The sequence below is a fragment of the Typopeltis vanoorti genome, chromosome 3 (genome assembly GCF_054136105.1).
Source record: "Typopeltis vanoorti isolate ZY-2024b chromosome 3, IOZ_Tvanoo_1.0, whole genome shotgun sequence".
Lineage (NCBI taxonomy): Eukaryota > Metazoa > Arthropoda > Arachnida > Uropygi > Thelyphonidae > Typopeltis > Typopeltis vanoorti.
Window position 1 is genome coordinate 122,814,174 of NC_143551.1, and position 18,455 is coordinate 122,832,628.

Here is an 18,455-nt window from a genome sequence, read left to right on the forward strand (position 1 = left end):
TACCAAAATATATTATATAGCGACAGCAACTGACTTCCAAAAAACAACCACTGAAGTACACTCGTATTCAGAGAAACAATTTAGCACTCAAAAATGTAGAAAAATGGGGAAAAAAGCGGACTATTCACCGATTAAAAATCACTTTCTTCTGCACAGCTCAAATTCACCGCCACGTGCGTGGGTATCTGATGTGATCTCACAAAAGAACTGTATGAGTTGTTGAAGGGTGTGGGGATGTAGAGAGTTGTCGTAGGTCGTGTTACACGATATGTGTCTCTGTTGTTTCAATAGGTGATGTTGAAGTAATTCCTTGTTAATGTCATGTAGTGTTTCAGGTTTTTAATGCTCAGAATTCTGTGTATCGCCATGTGCTTGTCGGATATTGCGTGTAAGGTGTCCAGATCACTGGTGACATGATTTTCCTGTGTAGCGGTTCTAATTTTGTTAGGTGGCTGTTTGATGTATTTGTATAGAGTGTTATGACTGTTATTCCTTATCTGAGTAGGGATTCGCAGATACTGTGATATAGGAGTTTTTTATGTTCGGTGGAATAATGTCTTTAACTTGGAAGAGTTTTGATGTGATAATCCGGAGTTTGGTGTGTAGGTATTCTATATGTTTTGTCCATTTAAGGTGGGAATCTATATAGAGACCGAGGTATTTGGCATGTGTTACAGGTTTGATTTTGGAACATTGGCAGGTATTTTTGTTGTTAATGCAGTGGTATGTGTGACAATGTATCGATAGCGATGCGGGGCGTATGATTCTTGGATTGTGTGTTATCAACATCTGTGTTTTGGTGCCATTGATTAGAATTGCATTTTGGTGGAAGTATGTTCTGATTTCGTTTAGGTCTTGTTGTGCTTTGTAGAGAGCTGTGTTAATGTCTGTGTGGATCGCTAGTAGTGCAGTGTCATCTGCGTATTGAAATATTTGACTTCTTATGGATATGTTATGAACATCATTAATGTATATGTTGAATAGAGTGGGTGATAATATGGCACCTTGCGGTACACCGTGTTTTACTTGTATACTCCGACTGTGACATGTACCTATTTTTGTTACTTGTGTTCTGTTTGAGAGATATTTCTTGAACCATGTATGCAGTGTTCCTCTTATACCTATTGAGTATAGTTTGGTGAGTAGAATATCATGTTCAAGTGTGTCAAATGCTTTGGTTAGGTCCAGCAGTATAAGGACGGCGTACTTGTTTTTGTTGAGAGCTTTGTTTATTGTGTCGGCGATGTCTTCTAATAAAGTAATGGTGCTTTTTGTTTTCTGAAAGCACCTTTTTGGTTTTGTGAGATGATGTTGTACTTCTGTAAATAGTTCTGTAGTCTGGTGTGTGTTATTTTTTCTAGAATTTTTGAGATGACTGGTAGTGTAGTTATTGGTCTGTAGTTCTGAGTATCGTTTCTTTTGCCATGTTTGTATATTGGCGTAATTACTGCAGTTTTTAGTTGTTGTGGAATAATGCCTGTGTCGAATATTATGTTCACGAGTTTCAAAAGTATTTGATTTATTTGTTCAAAGTGTGTTATAAGGTCTGTGAGTCTTATTTTGTCTATTCCTGGAGTGGGCTTTGGTTTCAGTTTTAGGAGTGCTTCTTTCAGTTCCTGTTTTGTTATGGGTGGAAAATACATCGTTTGTTGTTGACTTTGTGTTGGTAGTTTTTTGTTGATCGTTGGTAGTTTGTCTTTTTTGAGTTGTGTGATGTTTGTGAAAGCATGATTAAATGAGTCTGCTAGTTCCTCTTGGTTTGTGTCCTGACCGAAGCTTTTTGCAATAAAATCTTGTGCTGAAGTTTTCTTTTTTCGGGTTCTAATTCGTTGAGTGTAGCCCATGTTTGCTTAATGTTGTCGTTATATTCCATGAATTTTTGGAAGTAGTAGCGTCTTTTTGCCCTACTAATTTTTGTTGTTAGTTTATTTCTTGTGTTTTTGTATAAGGTTTGTAAATGTGTGTTACTGGGTGACTTTTTTAAAGTTTTTTCCATAGATTTTCTTTTTCAGTAATGGTATTTAGTATGTCATCATTTATCCATGGATTGTTGTCTGTTTGTCGCCTCGTTTGTGTAGGTTTTGTTGCTTTTTTGTATATTTCTGTGAACTCTAGTTGAAAATTCTCGTATAATGTTACAGGATCGTTTATTTTAAGTAGGGAATTCCAGTCTGTATTTTTTACTTGGTTATCGACAATGCTCTTTAGTATGATCAAGTTTTGTCGACTTTTGTGGTGGTGGTGGGGGGGGTAGGAAACGTAATTAAACGAAGTTGAGACAAAGTAGTGATTGGCAATTTTTATGTTAATCACTGATGATGTATATGTATGGATGGGAGCCCGTATATTGATATGATCAATGCATGATTGTGTTAGTGAGTTATTGATTATTCTCTTGTTGGGGAGTTAATGGTACGGTTTATGTTGTGCTGACTTAGTATATCAAGATATGTGTTAGTGGTTGAAGAAGCGTGGTCAAGAGTATTTATGTTAATGCCTCCTATTAGGATGAGCCTGGGTGTTACACAGGCTCATCCTAGGTGGTTCGATGCCGCTTAGCCATGTTTCTAACTCGTGAAGAAAACTGATTGGATTATTATCTGGGAGTCTGTGTATTGTGTTTATTGTGTATTTGATACTATTGTGGCTATTTGTGAGTTCCAAAATTAGTGTTTCCGCATGTTCGAAGTTTGTTTGTTTTTCTGTCACATTGTATTTTTCTTTGATAAATGCCACAATTCCACCTCCTCATTTGTTTGGTCTGCATAAGTTGTAGGTTTGATAATTATTTATGTTGTATGCGTAAATTTCTGTGTCGTTTATTGCAACTTCAGTCAGTATTAGCACATCTATGTTTATCATGGTATAATTGAGCTGTGTTATCAATGTAAGCCAGTGTTTTTTTATACTTCTTATGTTTGTGTGTATGATTGTGAAGTTGGTGTTGGTGGAAATGTTGTCTGACCATTTCTTCAAAGAGTCAAAGCCCTTGAAGTTTATGTTGTCTGACTGGATATGTTCGCCTATGTTTGAGATTTCCATTATATAATTTTTAAATGAGCTTTAATCTTATTCTTAAGAATGTAAAGAGTTAGTGTTTTATATTGGTAGGCTGTGTAAGTCGGATTCACTTGTAATTATGTATACTCGAGTGTTTTCATTCTTTCTCAAAAATATCTCGGAATTCTTTGTCCCCAGGAACTTGTAGTTTTTCTCTGTTTTTGTCTTCCTTGCTTGGTATAGAAGATTTTTGAAGTATGGAGTCCAGTGTTCTGTTATATAGATTGGTGTTGGGAGTTTCTTATCAATTAGGATCGTTGTTGTCGGCCTTGTTTTCTTGCTTGCTGTGAGAATGGAGTTTCTCAGATTTCTGTTGGTAAAACGAGCGATGATTGGTGGCGGTCTCTCTTTATTTTTTTGTGGGCCTCAGTTGATATGGGTGATGTCTGTGGTTGCGATTTGAATTCCAATTTTGCTGCCGATCAGTTGCATTATGTTGCTTAAGTCTTCTGTATTTTCTTTCATTATTCCCTCAATTTGAAGTTCTTTTTTTTCTTTCTTTTTGTACCATGTATTCCATTTGACACTTGAGTGTGTTTACTTCTTTCCGCAATTCTTGATTTTCGCGCTGGAGTGTTTCTTGCATTTCTATCGCTACCGTTAATTTCGTCTTTATTTCTCGCACAGTTCCTAACATTTCTTCAGAGGTCTCGTTATTGAACTGTATGTAATGTTCATACTCCTCAAATTTTTTGTTAATTTGTTCTATGTGTGCATTTAATAAGTCTTTCATCATGAATCAAAGTTATCTATACTTTTAGGATCCAGAAGCTGCTTACCTGATGTGCGTCGTTACTTTTCTTTGGTGTCTGGTCTTTGTTCTTCGTTTTCTCACGGCACTGTTGACATTGCCATTCAGTCCATTTCACAGCTCCTTTTGCTTTCCATGTGCTTTCTGAGATCCCTGAACAGTGGAAGTGTTGTTTTTTGTTACATCTGGAACACTGCGGCCCATCCCTTCATCGCTTAATGGCTTATTGCATTTGTTACAGCTCATTTTGCTTGAACTTTGCTGTCTCGGTGACCTTTAGGCTTTCTTCCCGTTAGCGACTATAGTGCGACTTTTAAAATGCCGACGTACACTCTATGAAATTCCAACACTGAAAATTTGAATCTTACTTATCCAATTTTGGTAATTTGAACGTCCCTGTCTTCAACGTGACTAGTAGAATTAAATAGTAGCACTTTCAAGTTAGAAACATGAGTTAATTAACACTTTAAACCTATAAAACCAGGAGCAGCGATACAGCGTACGTGCATCTGTCTGCCTACACAGCGTCCTCTATGTATTAATAATAATATGTATTAATAATAATAATAATAGTAATAATAAACAATTAAAGCAGTTAGATTTAGCTTACTTTTGTGTAGTGTCATATACCTTGTGTCTCATTCCTATGTATGTTTCCTGATGATGACCTCAATATAGAGGTCAAAATGTTGAGTGTTATTTGCTTAATTATAAGTAAAGTAATTGCTCTAACAGGTGTGTTTTTTGATTAATACATTCATGGATGAATACATTTGTGAATCATTCATTAATTATCTCATTTATAATCTCTGCACTGGTTAGCATTTTACTATTTTCCCCAGTTGATATCCTCCTCTTCTAATATCAATATACTCATTTTTTCTTCTGGCCACATACTAAGAGCATTCTCTGGGAATTTTCTTTGCCTGTTAGCCAATTGTCCCACATTTGCACTTTTACTATTATTACCAACTGGATCTCCTTCCTGGCTTGCTCTTTGTACTCCTCATGCAAGCTGTTATTGCTATTTACTTTGTTACCTCCATACTACCACTTGCTTTTTAAACTCAATTTTCAAGTCTTGTATCACTTTGTCATTCTTTTTTTTATCATGATATCACCCACACCAGCTTTCATACCATCAGTGATGTTCTCTTGCTTACTCTTCTGCTTCCATTATTACTCAAATTTTTATGCTCCACAATTAGGAATAAAAACCCAACAGGAGGAAGAATGCTACCTGTTCTGTCTGTTTGCACCAAAGACAGACTTAACTCAGAAAAATGTTTCTCAGGTTTGGTGGCGAGAATTAAACTTATAAAAAATTCTCTTCTGCGCACCTAGCATTATGAAAATGACAAGTCTACACAGGTCCTCAATCCATATTCTCAAAATTCAAACTTCCATTGTGATCACCCTCCTTTAATTTGCCTAAATATTTCAACTGTTATTCTCATTTTCTCAACTCTACCGAAACATCTTCAGAAATATCATGTTTATTGACTTCTTTTTTACCACCTCCACCCATAGCAGATGATATTGTTAACAGGATTCATTCATTCCCATAGTTCATACAAAGGTGGCAAGGGTATTTTCTCTTGACAACTTAGTTATTCATTTTGCAAAACAGAAAATATAATTTTAACTGCTTCATCCATTATTCAAAACATCCACAATATCTCACCCCCATTGTGTATTACATATCGATCAGTTTTTTTTTTTTTTTCTCACAGTAAAGTTAAAAATTGAAGTAGAAAATGTTTCTATCCAAAACATACAATGCAAAAAAAAAAAAAAAAAAATCAGTAGTTATTGCAAGTAAAATGTAGAAATTTATGATCCTTGTACCAAAGAAAAACAAAAACAGAGAGTCATACTATACAGTTAACAGTACAATTGTCTGAAAATTTCTCAGGTTCTTTCCTTACAGGTAACTGCTGCTGTTTAAATCAAGATATGATGATATACTACTAATTGCTATTATTACTTGAAACTCTTGAAAGCTCTTTGGACTGCCATACATCACATGATCCGACTCCATGACCGCATGCCATTCTGCTCCACAAAATAATCATCTCCACCGCCCATTAAACGCATTTGATATTTTAAAGTTAATATCAGATTACCTGCACAACAGCTAACTTGCCTTCAGTGCACATCATGTTAACATTCAACCTAGGGCTTTCAAGCTGTACACTGCCATACACATCCTTTGGAATGTGTATGACAGTGATATGTACTGTTGAATAGAAGTAATATCGATATTTAGTTAACAGTTTTAGGGTGCATATGATTACAAATTGTTTGGTTTATTCTATACAAATGTCAGCCATTTAGCTATCCTGATAATGTTACAAAAACATCTGTTAATCAAATACTATACAGCAAGGCTGATAACTTCACATAAACTGTCTTAGTATCCCATAATGCAAAGCACACTTCCTTTCAGAAATGTATATTGTTATGCATTATGGGAAGATCACTACCAGTTTTGACCTTTATAAAGTTCTCATCAGTGGGAGCTAGAAAAAAGGCGTTTCATATTTAAATAGGGTGAGACACCTTTTTACTACTTGTATTTTAATAGTATGAAAATGCCATACTGGTTGGCCGAGTGGTTAGCATATCCGCTCTCCAGCCAAAAGGCTGCAGGTTTTGAATCCCACCGCGGGCATGGATGTTTGTGATTGTCTTTGAAAATACTAGTGGTGGTGGTGGTGGTTGGCAGTAGATAGTGTTGGTGTAGTTGCGATTCATTGTAGTTGGTGAATTGAGTGGTGGAGACAGAGTTGTAGAGCAGGTGCCCTCCCGCAATGAGTCTTTGGACTCCCTGGAGTCACGTAAGAATAATATAATATAGTATTTTACAACTCATTTTGAGGATATGTTAACACCAGATTATTTTAATAATAAGGTGAAATACCTTTTTATTACTTGTATATTGGAAATATATGACTGCATTAATTCGATCTTGGTATCTTTTCTGGGTCTGCTCCCACTGATGAGACTTCAATAGATGTTAAAACTGGTTTGGGTAGCACCTCTCCCATAATGTATAACAATATACACTTCTGAAAGGAAACATACTTTGCACTATGGGATATACCTCCATAACAAAGTTGGAAGAATGATAGTATGTTAAGCCCTTTGATTTGAAAAGAACTAAGTTTGATTCTTGCTGTGACAAGGAGAATCTTTATATGGGCTTTATTCAGTTGAGGGTGAGGTCAATCTCATGTGGAGGTAGCAGGGTTTTTTCCCCTGGGAATTCAAGTTTTTCATCCTGCATACTGTGTATACTAGTGGTGGGCAGTAGATGGCACTGTATGTTGATGGTAGTGGTGTCATGTAGTTGAAGGTCTAAGTAAGGGAGACAGTTATGGTGGAGTAGTTGCCTTCCCATGATTGGTCCTTGTACTCCTTGAAGTTGTCTCATAATAATAATAATAATAATAGTGAAATTGCAATGAAATCATCTGCTTCTCTATAGAAGTAGCCCAGTCTTGAAGATACTTCATGCACAAACTTTGTTTCCTTACATTTGGATAAAGGATTAAACAAGAATATAATTTCTTGGCAAGTCTAATTTAATTTCTAACCAAGTATGGAAAAACTTTCTACAACTGGCTCTTCTCAAGAAATAAGTTTTCTTTCTTTATATGAACTTTTCACTATCTTGATGTCTTTAATCGATAGTACCATCTTATTACATAATATTTCACAGACTGAAATACACTTTCTTTTTCTTTTGAATAAGTTACATTTAGTAATGCATTTTATCTCTATAGCATCTGAAGAATTTCTGTTTTTAAACAGCTTTCCCATTACCATTACAATGGTAGAATTATTATTTATCATTATGTTTTAATTTTTTAGGGATATGGAAAATCAGTTGACTGGTGGGGTCTAGGTATTCTAATTTATGAATTTGCAGCCGGATTTCCACCATTTCATGGAACAAAACTTAAAAAAATCCATGTGCAGGCAGTAAGTGGCAAAGTAAGTGAAATGTAAATTCAAAATTTGTTTCAACTTTGATAGTGCTTTTTGCAGTTTTGTTGACTGCATATAATGTTTTGGGGTCTGGGTTTCTAAAATCATGAACACGGTAGTTCAGATAAATTCAGCAAAAAAGTAAGCATGGTTAAGAGAAAGTGGTTGTAATCCTCATCCATAAATCCACTTATAGAAGTCTCCACACATCAGCAAAACTTATTGATCAATCAAAATATAATTTAATAAATAAAAGGAAATATACGAGGGATGTCCAGAAAGTAAGTTCAGATGGGCTGTCAGAGAAACAACAAAAATATACTTACAAAAAACTTTATTGAAAATTAAAGTAGACATCTTTTCTACATAATTTCCACCATTGTTCAGGCACTTATCATAACAGGGCACCAAGAGTTGTATACCTTCATCATAGAAGGTTGCCACCTGTGATGCAAACCACATACTGACTGCTTCTACCTCATCGTCATCTTGAAACCGCCGGCCACCAAAGAAAGATTTCAGATGTTTGAGCAGGTGAAAGTCGCTTGCTGCACGGTCAGGATTATATGGGAGATGATGGAATTGTTCCCATCCGAATGCGGTGAGAAGTTGTTGTGCTATGTCAGCCATGTGTGGGCGGGTGTTATCATAAATCAAAACAACACCCCCTGGTAAGCATGCCACATCGTTTATTCTGGATCACACGATGCAGAATAAACGACGTTGATTGTTGATTGTGGATCCTTGACCCAAGAAGTCTACCAGCAAAATTCCTTGTCTGTTCCAAAACACAGTGCACATGATTTTCCGAGTGGAAACTGTTGTCTTCAATTTCGTCTTGACTGGTGATGAGGTCTGCCTCCACTCCATGGACTGTTGTTTGGATTCAGGGGGTTGCATGCAACACCCAAGTCTTGTTCCTGGTGACAAGTCTGCGTAGTAAAGCATTGCCATCCTCAATGTAGTGTGTCAAGAATTCCAATGCACTGACCAGCTGATTCACTTTGTGTTGTTCTGTAAGCAACTTCAGCATCCAATGTGCATCCAGTTTCTGATAATTCAGTTTCTCCAACACAATTTCATGAAGACATGAACATGAAACTTCTCAAACTGTCATGGTGACATTCTCTTTTATGACTGTATGAAATGACATTATAAAATCTAACAGTCAAGCCCTACATGTTGCTTCAACTATGTGCTGCATGAGATTGTTGTCCCTAAATAGCACAAGGAATTCAATCTTTTTACTCACACATTATATTTCTTGCTTCCAGTCAGTGCTGCCATAGTTAATCATCCATCTAAAATTTGTGCATACCTCAACCATATACCAAATGGCCTTATTACTGCTTACTTCAAATTCTACATTCAGAGAATGCAACTCTTCTGAAATCATCAGTAATACCCCAATTCCTCTTTTATCTTTTTCGTCTTTTTGAAAACTGCTATAACTTTCACATTCACTATTAATGGAGGATGATGTACTCTCATGAGTACATCATCCTCCATTAACCACATTTCACTAACACCAATGATTGGGTGTTAGTGAAATGTGGTTAATGGAGGATGATGCACCCTTTTTAATAATACTACTTTCATTTTAAATAGAGTATTCAAAAACTCTGGAATGTTTAAGTGTTTGCAGTTATTCATTTCAGTTTTTTAATATTATCAATTTACAGCACTGAGAGTAAAATATATATGATAAATTATTAAGCAGCTGCTGTTTTGTTGGATTTCAAATTGTTTTCCTTGGAACACAAATAAACCATTTGTCATAGAACATAAATGGCATTCACAGTCACAAGTAATTGAGTAAATAGAGCATAAAAGAACAAATGTCCTGCCATGGGTACCTCTAGGTCTGAACTTGAAATAAATGCATCGCAGATTAGCACAATGAGTGCTGGGTGAGAAATTATTCTGGGCAAATTCAAAAATGGGAACATAAATTGAAGGGAGGAAAAGGCATATGACAAGATCTAAGTGGAATTTATACAGTTGCTAGGGAATAATACTTCTAAGGGATGGTACTGCTATTTGCAAAGGCACTAGCTAGAATATCGCATGAAAGATTATTACATAAATTGGAGCAGATGTAAGTGGATATGAAGCTGGTAGCATGAATAGAGGATGGATAGTACTATGCATGGATACTACTATCTGGTATCTGACTGACAGACACCAGATAGTAGTATCCATAATATATAGCAGGGTGGAATCTAGGAGAATGAGGGTGACTAATGGAGTACCTCAAGGTTCTGTACTAGAGCCTTTACTCTTTAATTTATATATCAGTGATATAGGGCAAGATTTAAGGTGGAGATATTCAGTTGTTTGCTGAAGATGCAAAACTAGGAAGGGCATTACTCGATAAAGATGATGCAGATATCCTATAGGATGAATTTAATAAATTGGCATTGTAGGCTGTCTCAGTTTAATGTTGGAAAATGTAAGGTTATGCACTTAGATTGAAGAGGTTACATGCAGTGTATCATATTGATGGTACTAGACTGTAGGAAATTGATGAAGCTAAGTATTTGGGGATAATGGTGGACAGAGTCTTGAAGTCCAGATGGACATATTGGAAAAGTTGATAAAATGCTCAAAGGATTACTTGAATGTTGAAAAACACACTAGGAAGATTATTATCTCTCTTAATAATGCTGTGATTCAACCCATCTTGACTACTGTGCAAGATTTGGTCACCTGGATTTCTTTGGGGATCAGCAGGTGATTGAGAGGATTCAGAGACAAGTGACAAAGCTGGTGACAGGTCTGTGGAATGTGCCATATGAGAATAGATTTGAAAGTTTATGGGTTGCAAAGTTTAGTTGATCAGCAGAAAAGAGGAACAAGGAAGAAACTTATAAGATATTAAAGGGGTTTTAAAAAATTGATACTCAGGAAATATTTCAATCATGACAAATAGTTAGAGAACTAGGGGTCATCTGCAAAAGTTGTGTAAGAGTGTAGTTAGTAGAGATGTGAAAACTAGTTTTTATTATTATTATTATTATTTAGGCCTCCAAGGAATCAAAAGACTCATCGCAGGAGGTCCTTCCTAGGAAACACGTCTATCAAGACTCATCGTGGGAGGTCCCTCCTAGGAAACACAAAGTCTATCATACCACTCCTTAAACTCATTGACTGTTCTCGCTCTCACCACTCTATCAGGCAATGCATTCCAAGATTCAACCACCCTCCATGCAAAGAAACCACTCCTCACCCTCTTGCTCACAGTTTCTTTTCGTAACTTCCAGGAGAGATGGCCCCTTGTCATCACTCTTCTTGCTGCTCAACCAAGCAAAAGAACTCCCCAGTGTCAACCCTGTAACCACCTCTCAATAGTTTAAAAGTCTCAATCATATCACTTCTCCTTCTTCTATCCACCAAACTCTGCAGTCCACATTCCCTCAGCCGATCGTTATAACTAACATTGTACAGTCCTGAAACTGTCTTTGTTATCTGCCTACCCCCTCTACAGCCAATTTATCCCCTTCAAATCCTGGGGACCAAATCTGAGAACAATAGTCTAAGTGTGGACTGATCAGGGTTGTATACAACGGAATGATAACTCCTCTGTCTCTGCAGGTCAACGTCCCTCTCATTGCATGATAAGTGGTGAGTGAGTGGAATGGAATACCAGAATTATTTATTATTATTATTAATATCTGATCTTCATGTAGTCAAAGGACTCATCGTGGGAGGTATATACTCTCATTCAAAAAGATCATCGAATCGTGCCTTAAACCCATTCACAGTTTCCACACTTACCACACTTTCAGGTAATGCATTCCACTCACTAATTACTCTCCATGCAAAGAACTCACTTTCCATACCCTCCTTATACAGCTTCCAGAGGTATCCTTTAGCTCCACCCTTGCCTCCCTCTACTCTATGAAATCATATTCGATCTTTTTCTTCTATTCACAAGGCTCTGTAAGTTGCATTCCCTCATTTTCTCATCATATCTGACTTTTGTAGACCTGACACTAATTTAGTAAACCTTCTCTGAACCATCTCCAATACATCCTCATTCTCCCTGAAAACAAAATAACCAAATCTATGCACAGTAGTCCATATGTGGCCTGATCAAAGCCTAATACAAGGGAACCATAACCTCTTTGCTTCTGCAGTCAGTGGTCTCCTCATTATTGCCATAATCTGTTGGGATGTTCTTATCATTTTAGCAGTGTGACCTCTAAACTTCAATTCTCTGTCCACCATCACTTCCAGATCTCTCATCTCCTCTACCTCCTTTAAAATCTCTCCATCAATTGTAAACCTTGCATCCCAACCTTGCCTACTAAATTTCAAGACCTTGCATTTTACAACGTTAAACTAACAGCTCTACTTGTTTGCTTACTCACATAGTGTATTGAGAACCTCCTGCAAGGTCACAACATATGATCAACTCCTCATGGTTCTTCCAGACTTTGCATTGTTGACAAGCAGCTGCATATCTCCAATTAAGTTGTTCCCAATCATGAATGTAGAAGTAAAACAATAATTGTCCCAAAACAGATCCCTGTGGCACTCTAATAGTGTCTTTCCCCCCCCCCCCTTTTTTTTTTTTTTTTTTTGGAATACCACTCCTTCATTCACAACCTGCTGATACCTGTCCAACAGCCAGTCAGCTATCCAGCATACTAGTGTGTTATCTAATCTCATCTGTTTCAATTTAGCTACTAGCATGCCATGTGGCAGTCTATCAAAGACCTTTGAGAAGCAGGTTTTTTTCATGGAGAGTGGTTGATGAGTGGATTGCATTGCCTGAGTGTGTGTTGTGAATGTAGACATATTGAATCAGTTTAAGGCATGGTTGGATGAGCATTATGTGCAATGGTGTGTACCTTTCACAATGAGTCTGACTCCATGAAGGTCAGATATTAATAATAATAATTATTATTATTATTATTATTATTACGGGCAACTCCAGGGAGTCCTTAGACTCATCAAGGGAGGCCCTAAACATCATGTCCACACAACTATACAACATTCTCACAGTATCTATCATACCTTGCCTTGAACTCACTCACCGTCATAGCACCCACAACAGACTCTGGCAGCTTATTACACTCATTTACAACTCTATTCTTGTTGAGAGGCTTATACGCTGGTTAAACATGATAACTAATATTTAAGGAATTGACAGCGTATACTAGAAATATAGATTAAATAAACTTTAATATATGCTTTCCGATATTTCGGCGAACGTCACGTTGCCATCTTCTTGGGAACTTACTACAAAGACACGTGCACACAAGTACTAATAACAGCAAATGAGACTGAAGCTAGGAAGCTAGCATTATCCTAAAGTCCTGATGGTGCCCCCTGGCGGGCTATATTGGTAGTTCTTGGCCTTTGGGCTGAAGTTCTTCTGATAAAAGTTTCCCAAATTTGGGGCAGTTTCATGCATCCAAATTTGTTGAGGTTTGGCATGTTCCTAAGGGCCGAGGCTGATTCCATGAATAGTCTTTCATACTTGAACTTGCTGCGGTGTATTACTGTGGCTTTCTTCCATCTTATTCTGTGGCGAGTATCCAGAGCGTGGTCTGCAAGCCCAGAGTGGCTGTACTGGTGGAATCGGATGTAATCCTTGTGTTCTGAGATTCTGATATTTGCTGTCCTGCCTGTTTGGCCAAAGTAGGACAGTTTACAGCTGCAAGGGACCTGGTATACACCAGGTAGGTCTAGGGGAAGTGGTTGGTCTTTGGTGGAGCGGATAAGGGATGCCAGTTTTCTATGTGGTCTGGAAAAAATCAATAAAATCCTAAAAAAACATGACTTGACCACTTATTACAGACCACATAGAAAACTGGCATCCCTTATCCGCTCCACCAAAGACCAAACACTTCCCCTAGACCTACCTGGTGTATACCAGGTCCCTTGCAGCTGTAAACTGTCCTACTTTGGCCAAACAGGCAGGACAGCAAATATCAGAATCTCAGAACACAAGGATTACATCCGATTCCACCAGTACAGCCACTCTGGGCTTGCAGACCACGCTCTGGATACTCGCCACAGAATAAGATGGAAGAAAGCCACAGTAATACACCGCGGCAAGTTCAAGTATGAAAGACTATTCATGGAATCAGCCTCGGCCCTTAGGAACATGCCAAACCTCAACAAATTTGGATGCATGAAACTGCCCCAAATTTGGGAAACTTTTATCAGAAGAACTTCAGCCCAAAGGCCAAGAACTACCAATATAGCCTGCCAGGGGGCAGGCTATATTGGTATCAGGACTTTGGCATCAGGACTTTAGGATGACGCTAGCTTCCTAGCTTCAGTCTCATTTGCTGTTATTAGTACTTGTGTGCACGTGTCTTTGTAGTAAGTTCCCAAGAAGATGGCAACGTGACGTTCGCCGAAATATCGGAAAGTGTATATTAAAGTTTATTTAATCTATATTTCTAGTATACGCTGTCAATTCCTTAAATATTAGTTATCATTTACAACTCTAAAAGTAAAGAATGCAGCTCTAACACCCCTGCTAACCACACTCTTGCCCAGCTTCCATAGGTGTTCCCTACTTCTCCCACCACCAGTCCTGATCTCAAAAATATCCTCAGAATTAATCCTATAGAAACCCTTTAGCAATTTGAATGTCTCAATCATATCTCCCTTTTTCCGCCTATCAACTAATTTCTGCAACCCACAAATCTTCAACCTGTTCTCATATGGTTCATTCCATAGATCCGCCACCATCTTAGTCACTCGCCTCTGGATCCTCTCCACCTCCTCCCCATCAAGAACGAACCTAGGTGACCAAATCTGGGCACAGTAGTCGAGATGAGGTCTTATCAAGGCTCGGTACAGAGGTACAATAACTTGCTTGTCTCTGCTCATCAAGATATTTTTCAACAACCAAGTGAGTTGATGAGCTGATTTAGCTATTTTTGCAATGTGCCCCCTAAACTTCATCTCCCTATCCACCAACACTCCCAAGTCCCTGGCCTCGTCAATCTTCCTGAGTACAGTTCCACCAATGTGGTATACTGCTGCTAATCTTTTCACCCCAAAATGCATAATCTTACGTTTTGTCACATTAAATTGACATCCATTCTCCTTAGCCCAGAACTCCAATCTGTCCAAGTCGTATTGAAAGATTTTGACATCTTCTGCATTCACTATCACCCTATCCAACTTTGCATCATCAGCGAACAAACGAACTGTTCCTCTTAGATCCTTCCCTATATCATTAATGAACAAATTAATGATATAGGGAAGGTCACCCCTTTCTTTAAATTCCCTCCACAGTTGTTTCTTTTTTTTTGCAGCTCAAGCTTAATGGTGTTATTCATCCATTTAACCCCTACTTGTTTTACTATTCGGACCCTAGTTATGCAATCAGCTATAACCTCCTGTAAATGCTCCTTGACCACTTCCCATGCTGTACTGACATCCAGCCCTTGCAGTTGTACATGCTATGGCACTGATCCAAGCAATCTCCTAAGCTTGTCATACTTGCCAGCACGGTAATTCCACATATACCCTGTCTTAATCGAAAATTCAACACCTTTAGCCACCTCAGAGGTCAAGATCGTATGATCACTCTCACCAGTAGGTGGCAACATGGTCATATTCATTGCAGTCAAATTCTGAGATGCTGTTACCAGGTCAAGCATGCTCACACCCCTAGTATTTTCAATTACATGCTGTCTCAGATAGTTATCCCTTAATAATTGAATAAAATCCATTTCCTTCCTCACATGTGTCCTCTCCTCCTTCCAATCAATGTTACCATAGTTGAAATCCCCCATAATAATTAGCCTCCTTCCACTCATTTCATCAATTTGTTTATGCATACTATCTTCACCATCTATTCCATGACCTGGTCTATAGCAGCACCCAACTGTATATTTTATTCTGCCAGTCTCAATCTCACACCAAATAGCCTCAAATGAGCTCTTTTCACTATCCTGCAATACAACTACGATTCTCCTTGGCTGCAGTTCATCAGCTAACATCAATAACACTCATAATAATAATAATAATAAAATAAGAAAGAAAGTATCGCCCAAAAACACTACTTTGTTCGCCTTGCGTTTACAACGGCTGTGATTCCTGAGAGCCAGAGGGTATTCCCACCTTATGTGACCACTAATTCATAAGTAGTATAGAAATAGAAGACACGACACAACATAAATAAAAAAAAAATATAAGAATTTTGTCTTTTTTCCCTTTTTCTTTGGGGGGGGGGGCAGGGCCCCTTGGCTTCCTCCCTGGGTGCACCAATGGCTCACACTCTTGTTATCTCATTCCTATATTCATATCTGTCATGTGTTGAATGAATTAAACAAAACAAAAAAAAATGACAGTTTGTTATTTAGAAATCTCCATGTTAATACTCCTTTATATGTTTGTGTTTTATTGTATCAATATGAAGAAGTACACAAGATTGTTGTATGAAACTAGCATTGCTTTATTAAATTATCTTACTTTTTTAACTTGGTTTTTTTCTAGTAGTATTTAATAATTATGAATGTCTTCTCTTCATTTACTTTCTCTTTAAAAGTAACAGCAAGATTCACTGAATGCACTTTCAATATGAAAGTAACAGCATACTTCTTTGAAGTAATAACTGAAAACACATCAATAGCTTCAAATCACTTTTCAGGCTGAAAATCCTAATGAAACAATTAATCTTTACTGGACTCATTTCTATATGAACTGAAAATCAAAGTTCTTTACAGCTTTAACTGAAACAGATCCTCTATGGATTAATTATCACAAACTTCACACTTATCTCTTTATAAAAGGTATCCTCTCTCAGTCTTCCATTTCTAACTCTTCTCATTTTTGTTTCATCTTCATATATTGAAGAAACAGAAGGTACACAGTTTTTATCTTGCTATGTTCTTTTTCAACAGCTGAATGCTTAGTGACATCCAATAATGTTCTTTTTTCCCTTGCACATGCTTGGAAATACAGTAGAGTATCTTCTGATGTAGTTCACCATTGTGTGCTGCCATTATTCTTTTCAGTACTCTGCTTGAAAATCAGGGATGGCAGAAGCAGGTATGCGGTGTATGCGGGCACCGCTACGATGGGTGCGCCGCTGAAAGGGAACGGTTCATGAGTTAATTTTTAAGAAACAAAATTTTTATCATAAAAACAAAAAATTCTTAGAATGATCATATATCTTATATGATCATTCTAATATATATGATCATAGATCTTATATATTAAAATAAATAAGGCGGGATACACCAAATAAAACTTAAAAAAAAAAATGTATATTACCGCCTCTTTGATCAGCCGGCTGTTTACAATTTTGCAGTGCGAGCAGACTAAATGCTTGCCTGCAGAATGTTGTGTCTACTGCAATCTATCTAAAGTGAAACGGTGAAAGGTTTTTATGCGCAGAAACAAATTTTCGTACAAAACATTTGTTGCTAGTTAACCAGTCATATGGTACGCATCTCAGTAGGCTACTGACAGTAGCACAGTGCCGACTATTATTTCGTCTCTGTGTCGTGTTGTGTAATAATTCCTTGTGGGTATAAAATAAAAATGGAATCAAAAATTTAAAAAAAAGTTATTCGGTGCACAAAATCTTAAGCATCATGCTGTGAAAGAAGCAGATATTAAGAAACAAACTGAGGCTCTTAATAAATTTGTTAAAATAATAAAATATTCTGATGCAGATTGTAACCAACTCGATACATCAGAAATCAGAGTTGAAGAACCGTGCACATCATCCAGTTTGCATGAAAGTACTATTGCAACTATTGAACAAGATAATTGAACAATTTTAAGTGAAAAATAGTTAGGATTTAGTCAACTACAACAAGATTTAGTTCTAGTTGACCACGAAACTAACACATTGTTACTGTCTGTAAATTTAGAAGTTCCAGGTGAATGGGGAAATATTGATGAAAAATTACGAGTTGTTTTAATTGAAATGGGGCCAGTTCAAAAGAACAGGCCCCATTTCAATTAAATGAAAAGAAAAGAAAAATATAATATATCCCAGTTTATTATGGTCATAAATTTGGTGACACGTATTATAATAGAAAAATGGAAAATGGGAGCTCGTGCCAAGAACATGGCTCATTTATTCTGAAAAAAACTTTAAATTCTGTTTTTTGCTTTTGTTGCAAACTTGTTGCACCTACTGAATCAACTGAATCACCTACTGAGTCTTGTAGACGGTTATAACGATTGGAGAAATGTAAGTACAACTTTCCATAGACATGAGACTAGTTTAACTCACATGAAAAATTTTTTTAAATGGAAGGAACTTGATAAAAATTTAAAAAAAGAAAACTACTATTGATTGCCAGACTCAAAGCATGTATGAAATGGAAAAGAAACATTGGACGAGTGTTTTAGAATGCTTGATTGAAATTATAAAATTCCTTGGTAACCAAAATTTAGCTTTTTGCGGATCATCTGATAAATTATATGAAAGTGATAACGGCAATTTTTTAAAATTACTTGAACTGTTTGATAACAGTTCAAGTTCCATAACAGGATCAAACTTGCTAAGTTTGATCCTGTTATGGAAAATCATGCTGAAAGGGCCCTACAACGAAACCATATAGTACACTATTTGAGTAAAGACAGTCAAAATGAAATATTGGAAACTTTAAGTAACGCAATCAACGGGATACAAGTTTATTATAAATTCAAAAATCTA

General features: G+C 37.0%; 1 protein-coding gene across 1 annotated transcript in view; it reads left to right on the forward strand.

Annotated features, from left to right (window-relative positions):
• The window catches only part of LOC150108532 (cAMP-dependent protein kinase catalytic subunit beta-like), a 197,156-nt gene that overhangs the window by 152,348 nt on the left and 26,353 nt on the right, over positions 1-18,455 (forward strand). The window contains exon 7 of the mRNA XM_090390481.1: positions 7,688-7,810. Coding sequence (XP_090246607.1) covers positions 7,688-7,810 — 123 coding nt within the window. The remainder of the gene's footprint in view (positions 1-7,687; positions 7,811-18,455) is intronic.